Source organism: Cyphellophora attinorum, assembly GCF_001299255.1.
Source record: "Cyphellophora attinorum strain CBS 131958 chromosome Unknown Contig49, whole genome shotgun sequence".
NCBI classification, from domain to species: domain Eukaryota; kingdom Fungi; phylum Ascomycota; class Eurotiomycetes; order Chaetothyriales; family Cyphellophoraceae; genus Cyphellophora; species Cyphellophora attinorum.
In genome coordinates, this window is record NW_017253277.1 from 81,330 (window position 1) to 97,211 (window position 15,882).

Here is a 15,882-nt window from a genome sequence, read left to right on the forward strand (position 1 = left end):
CGGCAGCAGCCGATTAGTGGTGAGCCGAAATAAGCGAATGAAATGGGCTTCTAGATCTATGTGAGCGAGAAAAGACAACAGAGCTGGGTGAGCTGCGCGAAGTCAAAGATGATGGTCAAAGGGATGACCTTCTCAATGCTGGCAATTTCGTGGGTTATGTAGTAGTCAGTGGCCGTGAGACTCGTAGGGGAATTAAGTGCTACGTGATCCTAGACGTTACTGAACTTTTTTGGCGGATCATATGCTGCGGCCGTCTCCAAAAAAGGGGAACCGAGCCCGGGAGAAGTTCGAGAACACCTTGCAGAAGACAGCTGTCCCTGAAGTTGAACCCTTCGCTCCCTTGAATGCATTCCCCGCTCAATTTTGGTACTCCTTCCGTCGATGCCGTTAATCTCCCGACACTCGCTTTCGGTCAGCACATCGAATGAGTGGCTCGAAGGCCTCCTCGTGCCAGTTTTGTTTTCATTCGAATATTGAGGCCACGTCTTCTAGATTTTCTCAATCACCCAGCCACGAGCATGATGGTGAGCAATGATTGAAAAGGTCTCGACTCAATTGAGACAGTCCACGCGGCAGTAGCAACGAAGTAACGATGGCTTAGCTAAACCTCAAACTCTGTGCCTCAGGTACTACCAAAATAGCTCCAGATGCAGTTGGAGCCCATCTGGGCACGCAAGCTTTCTGGGAATACTTTTTCGCGCACGGCCTCCCTTATCCCAACCTCACATGATCAGAGCAGTGAAACAGAGCTTTCATTGCTATCCACAAGCTTCATACAAGACGCGCTGGAGGTCCTCTGATGGCCGTTCCGTTCGAGTATGCCGCCATCGTTCCAAAGAAGCGCAAGAAAGCTCCCATTACATGTGTCCGTAGCTTCATACGCGCCCGCAGGTTCCACCGCATCACGGCTTCCTCGCTTGATGATATCACTGGCCTTCTCAGCCACGGCGTACATCGAAGCTGCAAATGCGCGGCCGGGATGACTGGCAGGATGGAAGCGTCGATGATGCTCAGATTCTTCGTGCCGTATACACGTAACTCAGCGTCCACGACACCTCCCAACTCCTTCGGCATCATTGGGCAGCTACCGCTGGGATGGCTAAAGGTTGGGGTGAGCGAGCCAGCACTAATCAGGCGCTCCAGCACCGCCTCTTCCGTCGTGTATTGGGGACCAGGTGTGACTTCGGCCGGGTTGAGCGAGCTCATCGCCTCCGACCCGAATAGCTTGCGGCTAAACTCGACATATTCGAAGATAGATGCGCGATCGAAGGCACTCCCCATGGAGTAGTGTGTGACGTTGGGATAGCCCATGGGGTTGGTCGCATTGAGATGGACGGTTCCACGCGACAAGGGCTTCTGCATGGCATTGGCTGAAAGCCGCCACCACTGACAGGGAACTCGAGAACCGCTACAGAGCCTGCGGCGATGTCTTTGAGGAGCAGGTCACGTTGAGCTTCATAGCCAGCGAGCAACTGAGGGTTAGACTTGTAAATGGCTGGTAAGTGATCGGTACTCTCGACCTCGGCAGCAGCAATAAGTGCAGAAGCCTCGGACGTGACCATCTCTAGTGACAGGAAACCGACAAAATTGGCTTGCGCTTTTGTCAGCGGGCCAGTCTTCTTCTCATGGTAGAGACGGTATGCCTCCGCGAAGAATGTGGCGTTAGTCGTCAGTTCAGTCGGGCGAGGGAAGGTGTTGGTCAAGTTCCAGTTGAGGTAAGCAGTTGGGTGATCCTGGAAGTTGCTGCCCACTGCGGGGAAGTCGAGCTTGGTCTTGATACCGGCGGCATCGAGAACCGATTTGGGACCAATACCGCTCAGTTGAAGCAAGTGAGGAGTGAGGACCGCTCCTGCCGCGAGAATGAGTTCCTTCTTTGCCTTGAACTCGATGGTCTGGTTGGTAGACCGGTTAAGGACCTTGACACCAGTTGCCTTCAGTTCCTTAGGCTCTTGCTTGAAGATGATCTCGGTGGCCTGGTGCATAGGAAGGAGTTTCAGATTGGACCGTCCTGAGACGCGGTCGTAATAGTTGTACAGGGAGGACGAGCGTGTCTGAGTTGCCTCGTTCTTTGACGCAGGCGTCCAGTACTGACCAACAGCGTTGCCAAGAGCATGCTCCTTGACGAATGGGATGTCCAATTCATCCATCGCATCTTTGAAGTTGTACAGGTCCGGATACTGGAAATGCGGAAAACTAGCATGTGCAGGTGAGTTCGAGCCATATGCTGACAGGTCGTACGAGTAGTTATACTTGGCTTGGATGGCAGCTGGCGGAGGTTCGAACGTGGCGGCTTTCTTGTAGTAAGGCTGGAGACCGTCCCAACCCCAGCCTGGGTTGCTAAGAGCTTCCCATTCGTTATAATCGGCGGCCGACGCCAGATCCCACTGCATGCCATTCACCTGGGAGCCACCGCCAGCAATTGCGCCCGCCCGAACGGCATAGCTGCGGCCTTTATGGTATGGTTCCGGGTTAGAAGTGATGGGGTGCATGCCGGCCAGGTTGAGTTGCGTGCCATAGTACGGAATCCGGGTAATATTGGTACGGACGATTGGGCCGTATTCCAGGACGACAACAGACTTCTTGCTGTCTTCGGACAGACGAGTGGCTGCAACGAGGCCGCTCAGCCCACCACCGACGATGACATAGTCATATTCGTTGACTTTGGGCGCTGGTGGTGGAGGCGGGGGTGGTTGAGGCAAGGCCGATGCGACTGCCGCAATAGCTAAGATTGCGACTTCTGACCTCATCTTGACTGAGCTCTGGGCTGGGGCAACTGAAGGTCCAAGTTACAGACGTGCGGGCTGGGCTGCTTTCTGGGAACGAGTGAACAAGGTCGGTATTCAAGAACGAATGTACAGAGTCGGTATAAGGTAATGAGTGGACAGGTTCGAAACCCAAAAACGAATGTATAGGCTCAGGATGAAGAGAAGTCGCTGGTGGTGTCGAAGAAAGGCAGGTGGAAGTAGGAAGTCTATATCTACATGGGTGAACCCTAGGTAGACCACCATGATCGTCAAGAGCTAGTGTACCTGATTCGGTCACGCTGTTCCGTCGATACACGTGGCATACGCTTCTGGAATCTGGACTCTGGATACTGCGAATTTGCCATGGCCAGCAAAGCGGATTCATGCTCTTCGGAAGCATTCATGCGAGACAACTAATAACACAGATAGGAGCTCTGCTGTGGCATAGAAGAAGAGCGCCCAGGCAGATTGGATGCTTCTCGAGCAGGGTATCTGATAATAGGTGTTCTCGAGAGGCAGTACCGAAGTAATACCCGACTCCAGTCTGTAGCACTTAGCCGACTGTACTGTGCAGACTTGTGGCCACTAGCTGATTCCTGAATCAAAAGATTGCGACTTGGGCACGAGTCATGACAGACCATATGCGGCATGGCCGATGGCTCAGGCACTAGCCCGGGATTTCTGGTGTCAAACAATACAACCAAACTTCTCGTTCAGTTGACCGCAAGTAGCATGAGCTCAGTGGCATACTGGAGCAGTTGTGGGCATAGTCAGACTGATGAGTGATCCATCAGTCATTGCACACCGCGATTGTTCACAAGCCGCTGACATCGCACCGATCAGAGCATGTAAGTGGGACGAACAACAGACGATAGACCAGCTTTATCCAGAAGCGAACGCTCGCCGAGACGGTCGGCGCCAGACTCGCTTCAGAGAACCATGGATCAGCAGCTAGTCTCCAGCTCCGTTCGTGCTTCCAAGAAATTGGGTTGTTCAAGGTCGACGGAGCTTGTTGTGCCAAGTGCCAAGCAGTAGATAGCAGGGAACTGTGATTCGATGGAGCATGCAGGCACAGTGCAGATCGTTGCATTGAGAATTCGTATCCTTCTCGTAGTCAGGGGAGTCGACGTTGCCGTTCCGTGTGTGCACAATCGATGAAGAGCAACGCTTCACTTTCAAACGAGTCTGACATGTGCTCACGATCCTCAGTATCGCGAAGTGAGAGCCAGGCACTTGTCGTTGAGCGTTCGAAGATCACAGCGCCGAGCAACATGGGACAGAAACGGGGAGTTCGAGACGGAAACAACCCCCGACCAACGCCAAGTCTACTCTAAAATTGACTTTCTGCCGAGCTTTTCCGCTGCACTAACCTTGGGCAAACGACACGCCGGCTGGTTGCATCCCCGGCTCAAACACCAGCTAAACTGCGACTTAGCACTCCATCGGTTCGAAATGTTGTTCTGCGATGTGCAACGGCATTGTGGCCGGCAAGCATGCGCCTCTGCCTGGCTACATGCCCTCGTACAGCCATTGTGTACTTACTTCCAAGATACCAGTCACGAAAGCAGTGACATCGACAAGTCGCTGCCTTGGTTAGTATACCAGGCACGATCCCATTGGAAGAGCGCTGGAGCCGCCCCGATAACGACAGGACAGTCGCAGAAGAAGAGCGTATCGTTAAGCGAGACGATTCGGAATTATGCACTTCGGGGGGCCACGATGCGTTTCGAGGAGAACACTGACTTACCAAGACAGGTATTGCCTGATGAGCCGACTAGCATGCAGATGGTCCTACACGAGGTAAGACATCATTTTTCACAGCAGCAGCTACACACTACATCTGAATTGCGTGCCGCTATGCTGGCTCGTCTGCAATTGCCGTAGGACATTTCCAGACAACATCGACGAGGATTCGCACAACGAACTTTTACGGGCCAGCTAACTGATATTGAACTGTATAACGCTAATCCGGAATTCCAGGAAGGTCTTCCTGATCCACTTCTGAGCCTCGGATATCTTGATGGTCGAGCTGTGGTTGAAGCTGAACAGGCTGCCCGGAAATCATGCCACATGTGTATGAACCCGCATTTTGCAATGCTCGCGTCGTGGCGAGTCATGACCTTCGCCTGCTTTGTCTAATGATCTGGAAGCGACAGCCTGACAACTTATCAAGATACTTCGACCTCCTGAGTACTGGAAACAAAGTCCTGACACTCCGGCATTCCCCACTATGTACCTTGCATTAATCAAGCTAGGCAAGATTGTTGGCATTCGTCCGTCAATCAGTCAAGAGCCTTGGCCAACAAGCATCATCTCATTATGCATTCAAACCGCACTACCGGAGAGCTCTCCTGGTGACCCGATGCTACCGTCGATGCCTCTAGCAATCGTCAGGGGCGAGACATGGTGCATCGAAAGTCGAGACCCTGTCGGTAGGCATGACTACCTACGAAGAAGATCGGCGGTGACCTCGCTTCGTACGCTTCCAACGAACCTGAACAAGACACTAAATATGAGGACCACGATGCCACAGATCAGCAGAAGCCTTATGGAAGCGTTCGTGTACAATGGATAAACCAGATCGCAATACGGAGTTGATTGTTTCCACGGTCTTACTGACCGTCATAGGCGGTGCGTTTGCTGTGGCTCGACTATGGGTGCGATATGTCTCGTCGAAGGCGAGTGGTTGGGATGACCATTTCATCGTTGCTGCGTTGGTATGTGCTCTGCCTTCTTGCAGGTCTGTCGCTGATCGATACAGGCTGCCAGTGTCGTATCTCTGGCCTTGAGCATATGCATGTACCAGAGTGGCTATGGGAAGTCGATGGCAAAGTTAAACCCCCAGCAGAAGATCGATGCCAACAAGTTCTCGAATTTCGCAGTGCTGGATAATGGCTTTGCCATGGCGTTTGTCAAACTTAGCATCGGCTTCTCCCTGCTTCGACTGCAATTGGGAAAGGGCATGACAGCCATTGTCTGGGTGTCCATCGCTATATCTGTCATCTGCAACATGATGGTGCTGGTAGGAAGTCTGTTTGGCTGCCGGCCCATCCAGGGGATCTGGAACAAAGGCATACAAGCAGACTGCAACCCGCCAATAGTCAACGTGGTGGCCTCTTACATCCAGACAACCGGCAACATCGTACGTATGCTCACCCTCTACTGGGGTCATGGCTAATCAGTCAGGTCACCGACCTGTTCTACTCTTTGGGCCCGATCTACTACCTCCACACAGTCAAAGTCTCGAGATATAACAGATGGGCACTTCGAGCTGTCTTCCTTGTTGGTCTATCGGCACAGCCTGTGCCATAGCCAAGTGCTTCGAGCTGCCCAAGCTCAGACGAACAACTGACCCGACTCGTAAGCAAGCACAATCAGATCTTCCCGATGCCAGGCTAACAGAACAGATGATGGTGTGCTTATCACGATCTGGGCTCGGGCTGAGTTCAATGCTGGTCTCATCGCTTCCTCACTGCCACCACTGAAGGCACAATTCGAACGCATCCTGCGACAATGGTTCCACGTGAAGTCAGGCCTCAACACCTCCACAGGAGGAACGCCAACCTATGCACTACAGTCATATGGTCGGACTCGTCAGTCTAGACTCCCTGACGATGAGTTTGGCAAGCATGCGCCTGCGATTCGCGTCCGGGATCACGACGACGTTGAAAGTCTGGAAGAAGAAGATCAGAGACACATTCTCAAAGCACAACAACAAGGACGGACGGACAGCCAGAGTGGTAGCGATGGAGCTGATGACCGCGGAAACAACTGGATCACTAAGAGCGTGGAGTATACAATCGCGCATGAGGCCAGATCAGTGAAGGATCATGCGAAGTGAGCGGCCTGTACATCACGATAATATGGTGAACATGACAAGTCGACAGAATGAGAATACCTTGGTCTGTTTGTGTCCAATTCCGGCACCTGGACACTGGTGCCACTTTGATGAAAATGACACTTACTCACGGTGGGCTCCACCTGCTTGAGTGCTCGATCATTGCGGAACAATCATCAAGGGTGTTTTCCTTCGCATTTCAGCATGGATTGTATGCGCCTGCAGGATGTATCGCGTACCTGCCATACACTTGTATTTCGTACTGACTGGAGGACATTGCCAAGGTGCAGCTTTCGCGAGCCCTAGCAACGTCTGCACTATCAAATATTGATCATCCAGCCGCAACATCAACATTCGTGCCCCTAGGGCTCCCCTTGGTCAAAAGCGGACGCCCGCATTTTCCCCAGTCTCGTCATGTTCTGGTGCCTGTGCGACCCCAGGAGGCAACATAGCGCCCAGGGAAGTGAAACGGCAATTTAGAAGCGGCCGACGGAACAGATAGAAGCCAATAAGGTTCTTCCTGAATAGCTAGTCACCTGCCCAAAGTAATTGTTCAAAAAATGCATTGGCAGTCTTGCTATGCAACACGAACGCTCAAGTGCTCCTCATGACAGTTCGTAAACTCATACACATCAATGCCAGGCATTGATGATCTTCCCTGCTTCGCCAAATTGCCCCTGCGCAGACTCTTGGAACACGAGACTCTTCACGATAGGCTTTATGCTGTTCCAAGCCCCGTCCGCCAGCAAGACGAATTCCCAAGTGCCCTGGGCTGTTGGCAGCAGGCCTACCCTTGTCTTGTTCTCCTGGGCCGCCTCTTCCTGCTTCAGTCCGCTTCCCAATGCCGGCTCAGTTGCTGCGTGCCTCAGCCTTAATCCCTCCGGTCGATCTGGGTCCGACGTCTTTTCAATGACGTCTTCGCTGACGATGGTACCTGCACCTTTAGCCATATCGATGCGGTCTTGCAAGTGTTTCACAACATTCTCCCGCTGCATATTCGGGTTGTTGAAATGTGCCGCAGTGAGGCCCTTGACTGACAGCTGGTCCCTGACTGCCTCGGTCTCAGCTGGATGGGTGAAGCAGTACGCGCCGATGGCTAGGATGATGACTCCAACCACGTATAGTCCCTTGGTGAAGAGCAAAAGATAGAATGGTGCCAGCGGAATCCGTGCCACTATTTCATGTGGCAAGCGGATCTGCTCCAACTCGTTTCTGGCAGGATCCAAAGCTGCTGTTGCTAGTGCGAGCATGACTCTTGAGAACTCCCAAGAGAATCGGTCCGCGATAGCGCGCGAGTTGTTGCCAGAGTACGCAGCGGTCGCAGCTGCGGCTTCGATGGCATCCTGTATCACCAGATTGTTGTAGGCAAAGGCAGGGGGAGCGCTGAAGAGACCTCCCATGTCTGTAGAGGCTAGGGTCTTGTTGAATGAATGTACCGATCCGTTCACCCAGCTGTAAGAGATGTCCCAAACCGAGGTCGAGCAATTGAACATCCAATTAGCTCCGCCGTCGAGCGAGTTACTGTACGCCACGCCTGTGTCGTTCTGGAAAGGTTGATCATCGCCACCATAGTTGGCGGCCGGATATTCTTGGGCCCAAGCACCCCAATACAACGGGTTTGTTGGGTACACCTCCGTCATATTCGAGCCTTCGACCATTGGATCACCAGGCTTCCAGATTCCTATCATCCCATTGGAAGGCATCCACGTCTCTCCACCGGCAATGGTGAGCTCGGTATTTTGTGCAAAAGCAACGCCGACACGGGGTCCGCCCGTGCCAGACAGCCCGTACGCGTCGTCTAGGTTTGCTGATGAGTTCAAGACATTTTGTGCCAAATACCCAGAGAAGGCTGGTGTGCAATTAAACAGATAGCCGCCATTGCCGGCAAAGTTGGAATAGCATAATTGGGTCATCGGAAAACAATGGGCGGAGACGCCCATTGTCTTGGCCTTGAAGTCGAGAGACGGACCCATCGCGTTGTCACCAAGATAGAGATACTGCGCACCAGATGCATCAGTGTAATTCAAGATTTTATGCTCGTTCGAGGTGTCGTAGACCACTTTGATGGCGTCGTACAGATTCAGAAACCAGGATCCGTGCCCGTTGGGAGACATTAGGGTCGCAGGCCACCATGCGTTTTGAACGTTGTTGCTATTGCTAGTGCCGTTGTCCCTAGGCCCGGAAGGGAATCTCTCATAGGAGAACGTTCTGCCGAAGCTGCTGTAGTTCTGGTGACCAGTAACAACCTGCTGAATGGTGACAGGCTTTGTGGCAATACCGAACCACGAGTCGACGAGCGGAATAAGCAGTCCTAGAGTGGTAATGCAGAACAATGCTGAGAATGCAGCGGGCAGTGGCGAGATCAATCTCTCCTTCCTGCGGAATCTGTGAATGGCCGTGTCCTTCAGCGGACCAAATCCGCTGCCGTTCAACATGTTGATGAGCAAAGTGAGCTGCTCTGGTGTAGGCAAATGGATACCGCTATCATCGCCACGGGTTGACTTGAGAACGATGTGTCGCGCGGAGAAGAAGGCTACAAGAGCCATGATGGAGCTTGAAAGATATGGGATAACTCTGCTGGTCCAACTGGCGATAGTGGTGAGAGTGGACGGGTTGTATGCCACGTAATAGGCAGGCCCGAAGCCTTGCTTTTTGATATAGTCAATCCATGCTGCCGCATCGTCTCGATGAACGGCCGTTTTTGCTGGTGCGAACTCAGCTAGACCTTCGTTCAGATTGACGCGATGATGAAAGATGAAATAGAGGAGGACGCCGGTAATGACAAGGATGGGTATGCACGGCAAAGCGACACCACCAACGATAGCGTATATCGCACGCTTCAGCTTCCGCTCGGGCGTCACGAAAGCGGCCTCGACTGCAGCGGGCTCCTCGTGCACCGATGACACTTCTGCTTTGACCTGTGCCTTTTCACCCATCGTCGAAGCGTGTGAGCCGTTCAGTCGTTAGGGCGAGTGTGGTAACAGCTCTGCTCGGACTGAGCGGCCAACATGCTTTTGTATTGATCATTTTGCTTTTCGAAACTTTGAGAAGCATATGCATGTCTCAACGAACTACGCTGCTTCTGTACGTTAGATGCAAGCGAGTCCTGCGCCGGTGAGGTGCATATTAGACTAAGAGAAAGTTGAGCTGGCCAGTCCCGGGCCAGAACACGAGGCTTGAAGGTTATTTGGAGTTTCCCGCAAATCGCGGAATTTTGGCTAGTTGTGCTAACGACTGATTTGGCGCCCCTTTCTTAGGGTTGAGTGGAAGGCGTTCAGGGCAGAGCTGAATACGGATTCACGTCGCCTAATTTGTTGTCAGTCTGTGAGGTTTCGGCTGCGGACTTCCGCATAATTTAATGAGTCGTTCCAGTTCGGTCGACAACGATATCTGGGGCCTCGGTCTGCAGCTGATTAGACCATTATCCACGACTCTGCTTGTCTTGCGCAAAGTCAGCACCTCGGCGTTGCTGAAAGCCTGATCCCTGTTAATGCCCGTTAGCAGCTCGATGCTGTGCGTTGAGCAAGCAAGCCAAAAGCTCTCGAACATTTCGAAAAAATAGCCTCGACCGGTGCCTATTTTCGTAAGGCTCGTCGCTTCACCAACAAGTGCTGCGTGGTTCCCGGTTGACTTGAAGCCGTTGAAGCCGCAATTGTGCTAGGTTCCAGCTGTAAAAGTGTATCCTAAAGTCGCCGCAAGGGGGAACAGCGATGCGCTTAGCGGATGTTCGAAGGAGGAGGACATACGACAGCGCGAACAGGTGGAATGCATACGGTAAAATCGAACCCTTCTCGTCCTTCGGGTCTTCTTTTACCAGTCAGACACGTGACTGATCTCGGGATCGCCCCGGAGGTCCTTATGGGCATCGCTTCGATACATATTGCGCAACTTCTGACCTGTGTGCCTTCGTTGCTCGCAGTCGCGTCGTCGGATAGCCGCTTGTAACGAATTGAATTTTTGCATCTGAAGATTCTTTGTCATCGAAACTCTTGTTTGGGAAGTGCCGCTTTCTCGGCCGTGCAAGGCACTTCTCCTGTCCTGTCGAGATGTCGCCTCTTCTGAAGCGCACAGACAGTGCTGAGAAGTCATGCAATGTGTCAACGCTACTGGGCAGTATTGGTTCGCGGCCCGGATCGCGCCTGGACAGCTGGCAGTGACGAGATGTTCGCACCAGAGGTGGTTGAATCACTGCCCGCGCGTTCGGACCCACGGATTGACAGTGTCGTTTCCGATAGTCCTTTCACTCGTGGACTTGGAGCAGACATACATTTTAGAAAGGCTCACTGTAGCAGCTCGGAAACACAATCAACGACATCACGCCTGTCCCTGTCACCGACAACAGAGGCCAGACGACTTGCTTGTGTAAGTCGAGGTGGAAATAGTGGCATAGGTCTTGCCTTGCAGCTTGCTGGCTGGTCGCTGCCAGAGGGTCGCGATTGCCTGAACCCAGAGACAAACGGGTGAGCGTCAAGCAAAGACAGAGCTGCCTCGCTAAGAGCCGCCTTGGCCGGCTTGGCAGGATAGTTCGTACCTAGGTACAGGTACACAGCGAGGGAAAAAAGCGATGTACATCACGAAAACCCTGGACTCAGAAGATGTAGACAGCGAGTCGATTCCAGCCTTTTCGCAAAGGCCAAGCGAAAGCATACGTACACCTCTTGGCTGCGCTGACGAAAGCAGGCTAGTGGTAGGAGATCCAAGAAGCCATGCAGGAACGAAATGGGATGGTGCACCGCGAGATGACCGTCATATGCAGATAATGGACTCCAGGGGGACGAGATGCTGTGCTTTCTTCACGACGGGTCCAGGTGTCCCCGTATCTCGCAGCAGAACAACGAGGGTGCTGCTGCCTGGTGGTTTGACTTGGGTGAGGTAGAAGGCATGTTGTTTCCGCTGATGGCTTTGCGGTAGCAGCCGCTTGCTTATGGCTGCTTAACATTTTGGACTGCGAGGTGTTGGGCATGCCTGCACGTGCATGTGAAGTGGGCATCCGTCCAACAGATGCGTTGTCTGCACAGCCAATCAGCATCGATCGAACAACACATAGGTGAGGAGTCAATGGCGCACTGTGGTACACTGCATCCAACGAAGCCAGCAGCCGTGGCAGTGATATCTGATATCCGTTCGGAAAGTAGTGCAGCGAATGCCAGTAGCTTGGCTGCTGGGGTTGTCTCCCAGTGACTGTCGTAAGTGAAGAAATATGGGCTGCCGACTTCACGAGCCAGGGCATAAGTAGGTGGACCAAGTATCATTCCCCCTTGCAAGGTTGGTGACTGTGATCGCGTTGTCTGGTCTGTTTGGTCTATGGTGGGGCAGGACACTTGCATCGTTACCCAGCTACTACTTTTTCAATTGTCCTTTCGCACTTCTCACTCACCAGCAACCAGTGTCCGTGAGACAGTCCGAACCTGCTTCTATCCAATTCGTGCATCGTAATCCTGTCGAGATGGATTTCTTCAAGAAGGCTAAGGAGAAGTTGAAAGAGGTACTGGACGACGACAAGAAAGACGACCATCACGGCCAAGGCGGACACGGTCAGAGCACTCCCCATCGCTGCAGGCCAGCACTAACTTGCACGAGCAGATAATCGAAGCGCATCCGATTCCTATTTCCAAGGCGGTCAGCAGAACAACAACCAACAGTATGGACACGGCGGTGCCGCACCTCCTCAGCAAGGCTACGGTCCTCCTGGAGAGCCGCCGCTTCCTCCTGGCTGGCGCAAGCAATGGGACGGGAACAGTCAGAGATGGTAAATGCTGTCTTTCCCAGCGTCTTGACATTGCTGACGTTTATTAGGTATTGGGTCAATCCCAGCGGTCGTTCACAATGGGAGCCGCCAGCTTTCTCTCCTCCGCCAATGGGTGGTCCTCCTGGTCAATATGGGTCAGTGGTCGAATACATAGAAGCAGAGGCAGCGCTAACATTCGCAGTCACGATCAGAACCGTGGTGCTGAAGGATATGGACAATATGGTCAAGGCTATCCAGGCCAGTACCCAGGTTACGGTGCGCCAGGCTCTGGACCGGGACAACATCAGGAGAAGAAGGGCATGAATCCAATGATGGCCGGTGTCGCAGGTGCAGCCGTCGGAGCTGCAGGAGGCGCCTGGATCGCTCATGAGATGACCGAAGACGAGAACGGCAATCAAGTCGCACAGACCAGCTACGCCAGCGCCCCTCCCGGTTCCGACCCCAGTATGTATGGCGGCCCTGGTGGCGTGCCTCCTCCTCCTCCCGAAGCGGACCCGAATCTTTCTGGCAGTGATCGCGAAGATATCGGAGAAGCGGGAGATGATGTTCGCGACGCGCAGCAAGACTACAATGAGGCTCTCGCATCTGGCAGCAGCTCTGACATTGAGGAAGCGAGGGAGGATCTGGCGGATGCTCATGAGGGTATGTTCTCCCCTGTCCGCGACATTTTGACTGGCTAGCTAACACAAGGTAGAGTATCAATCCGAGGTGGAGGAGGCCTACGATGAGTAGAAGCTGCAAGTCGAAGAGCGCGCACAGCTATTGCGACCTTCGCGGCAATCGACAAGCAGCAAGCAGCCCGGCAAGCGATTTGGCCAAGAGTCAGGCAGGTCGTTGCACGTTTGAAGTGACAGGAAAAGATCACTCGCGGGCAAAGCAACAATGATAGAGGTTAGTGTTTCCCTTCAGCACCAGAAAGAAAGACGTGGCTTAGCGGACCGTGCCATCCAACCAATCCGAACGAAACTCTCGAACCTTGATCACGTGACAGCCGCAATGCTCTGAGCCTTTGCACTCGTTTGACAATTGCTTCGGCAGTCCTGGCATGATTTTATTGCCATTGAGAACGGCCGAAGGCCACCACTTGCAGTATACAAGTGCGCTTCGCAAGTTCCTGTGATAGGCATGATCTGTCCTCGATCCTAGTCCGAGCCTTCCGCAGTGATCGTTTCCATGGCTCGCACAACGCCTGGGACGTGCGAGTCGACAGGTCACTTGTATCAAAGCATGCTGCATGACGCAGCTTATGAGCAATCCAGGAGCTGATCCCTTCCGGGGGTTCTTTTCGACAGGAGATTATTACAGCCGACGCACCATCCTTTTCGTGCTCCCCATGAAATCACGCTGACATGTGACAATTCTTGTATGGATATTCTCCACCCCAGGTTCTTGTCCTGAGTCTATTTGACCCCGGATTTTCCACGCACATGCCAGGTTTCTCGATCTCCTCTGCCTGCTCTCAGCCATGTTCAAACGAAGTCTATCTAGACCTCTCGCCTGCTCGCGAGGATCGAACGATATATGTAGAGGCCCTCCCGCCTGCTTATGTCTTCATTTTCTCCTACTTCGACCCTCGAAAAGTTGCTCGTATTCCGGACACGCACTTGCCACCTCGCCTCGCCTGCAGTCTCTAAGCAGCTGCCAACGATGGCTTTTCACACCCACTACAGATTACTGCTAAACAAAGTAGCCGTAGGATGGGACAAATTACTGAAGATATTACTATTCATTTGCTAACAGGCCCCGAAAGCTCGGAGCATAAGCTAAACAATATGCGCCTATTGCGCGGGCTAAGTATCGGAGTCTCGTTTCGCTTCACCAAGGACTTGCTGTAGGACATTCGGAACTGAGTCTTGCTCGTGGGTCTCGTGTCTGGGCCGCTGTGGTCCTCAAGCTTGCTTGTTGTTACATGGGTATCACATATATGCCCAATTCGCGGGGCAAAATCCACCATCGGCACGCGACCCGCGGCGTGCTTACTACTGAGTATCATCCGGCAGCATCATACGGCCCATTTTCTTGCCTTTCTTTGCCCTTGCTCTCCCTCCGTCCGCATCGCCGACGAATTCGGACATCCAATCTCGGACAGCCTTGACTTTCTTGAGCTGAGGATCGGTCGGGTTGCGCAAGTTGCTGACAGTATAGCAACCCTGCATGTCGTCTTCGTCGACTTTCTTTCGGTACAGCAGATCTATTTTTGTCACGTCGCCTTTCAGGCTTTGTCCGTGCACCTTTCCACGGTACGAGCTGAGCGCGACGTGCTGCAACATAATAATGTCCCTAGGTCGCAATTCTTTCACAGCACGACGAAGATTGCTGCGAGCGCCGGTCTGGTTGAGATTCTGATCAGCGTTATCGCGCCAACCCACATGCATGTTAGGTGGCATCCACAGAGTAACGTTAAAACCAGTGCGGGAATCATCGCCAAGCGTCAGCTCAACAAGCTCGGCTTGTCGCGGTCTGTTGTATGCTTTTCCAGTCGTGACACGACGAGGCGGCGATATGGCCAGGATACCGACCACCAAGTTCACTGTCATGGTTTGTGGTTGAATTGAGTCCAGATAAGCTGCGTTGGGTATCCGAGACAAATCAGTGAGCAGATTCGGTCGAGGCGCCTGACTCAAGCGACGTTGTGATGGGGTGCGAATAATGCCTGGAGTTGATGGAGTCGCCATGTCTTGGCTGGACTCATATATGGCGTCTGTGGTGGTGCATCGGAAATCTGAGACAGTTCCGTCGAAGGTATCGCTTCGTGAATGGCAAAGGAATGGTCGTAAAAGTCCGATAGCGCTTCGGGCGACGACTCGACTGAAGTGCCAGAAGGATTTGAGCGCGACTCTTCGGCGCTGACATCACTACCAGGAGATTCCTGAGCGATAAAGTCGGAAGGTGTGAAGAACTCGGTGGCTTGAGTATCAGATTGAGTTGGCGGACGCCGACCGATATCGAGCTTTGGCAGAATTGGCCGCATGGAGAGCTTCTCAGTGTTGAGCTGTCTCCAGGAGGGTTTGTTGACGGTGGTTGAATCGGTGGACTGTGAAACCACCTCAAGGTGAGTGCTAGGTGACAACGACTTCTCGCTCCAATCAAGACTCCCTGTCTCCGGGGCGCCAGCGAGGACGATCATGCGCGCCATAGGAAGGGAGACGATGGCAGCGCCAGCGACGGCTAGAATGAACGGAACGACACAGCAGAAGCCGGCAGGAAGTATTGCATGCTCGATAAGAGAATACTTCGTTGGCAGAAGCAAGGTGGCGATGTATGAAACACGCGTGGGCGGTGTAGAATTGAGGCAGGAAGGTGGCGGAATCTGGCGGATGAGGCAGGCGCGTCACGGCTTTGGCAGTGAACACGTCCAATTACTTTGGCTGTGTCAAAAGCCGCCGTGTCGCGATTGAATTGCTGCCTACGGCGTAATCTGCGTCGCGAAGCTCTTTGACGATTTCTTGAGGTCTTATCGAGGAAATCTTCAATAAATCAAGGAACCATTAGGCAGCTCTCCCCAGACCGATCGTTGGTCCGTGAGAAAATTGTTGGGGAATTCATTAGAA

The 15,882-nt window shown here is 53.0% G+C and overlaps 6 protein-coding genes across 6 annotated transcripts; 2 read left to right on the plus strand and 4 right to left on the minus strand.

The window, feature by feature from the left end:
* Nucleotides 1–771: 771 nt before the first annotated feature.
* AB675_4874 (Oxygen-dependent choline dehydrogenase) lies at nt 772–2,747 on the minus strand (the record flags this gene model as incomplete). Its single annotated transcript, XM_018145040.1, has 2 exons — nt 772–1,356; nt 1,392–2,747. The coding sequence occupies 2 exons, from the start codon at nt 2,745–2,747 to the stop codon at nt 772–774; spliced, it is 1,941 nt and encodes a 646-aa protein (XP_017994777.1).
* A 2,564-nt stretch (nt 2,748–5,311) lies between these two features.
* Nucleotides 5,312–6,585, plus strand: AB675_4875 (uncharacterized protein; the record flags this gene model as incomplete). The annotated part of the gene is made up of 4 exons (XM_018145041.1): nt 5,312–5,461; nt 5,506–5,886; nt 5,931–6,030; nt 6,152–6,585. The coding sequence occupies 4 exons, from the start codon at nt 5,312–5,314 to the stop codon at nt 6,583–6,585; spliced, it is 1,065 nt and encodes a 354-aa protein (XP_017994785.1).
* A 629-nt stretch (nt 6,586–7,214) lies between these two features.
* AB675_4876 (uncharacterized protein) lies at nt 7,215–9,518 on the minus strand (the record flags this gene model as incomplete). Its single annotated transcript, XM_018145042.1, has 1 exon — nt 7,215–9,518. One exon carries the CDS (start codon nt 9,516–9,518, stop codon nt 7,215–7,217), a length of 2,304 nt encoding a protein of 767 aa, XP_017994790.1.
* Nucleotides 9,519–12,028: 2,510 nt separating this feature from the next.
* Nucleotides 12,029–13,063, plus strand: AB675_4877 (uncharacterized protein; the record flags this gene model as incomplete). Its single annotated transcript, XM_018145043.1, has 5 exons — nt 12,029–12,116; nt 12,166–12,331; nt 12,379–12,465; nt 12,513–12,973; nt 13,026–13,063. 5 exons carry the CDS (start codon nt 12,029–12,031, stop codon nt 13,061–13,063), a joined length of 840 nt encoding a protein of 279 aa, XP_017994795.1.
* A 1,247-nt stretch (nt 13,064–14,310) lies between these two features.
* On the minus strand, nt 14,311–14,868 carry AB675_4878 (uncharacterized protein; the record flags this gene model as incomplete). The annotated part of the gene is made up of 1 exon (XM_018145044.1): nt 14,311–14,868. The coding sequence occupies one exon, from the start codon at nt 14,866–14,868 to the stop codon at nt 14,311–14,313; it is 558 nt and encodes a 185-aa protein (XP_017994800.1).
* An 83-nt stretch (nt 14,869–14,951) lies between these two features.
* Nucleotides 14,952–15,467, minus strand: AB675_4879 (uncharacterized protein; the record flags this gene model as incomplete). Its single annotated transcript, XM_018145045.1, has 1 exon — nt 14,952–15,467. One exon carries the CDS (start codon nt 15,465–15,467, stop codon nt 14,952–14,954), a length of 516 nt encoding a protein of 171 aa, XP_017994807.1.
* Between the last annotated feature and the right edge of the window lie 415 nt (nt 15,468–15,882).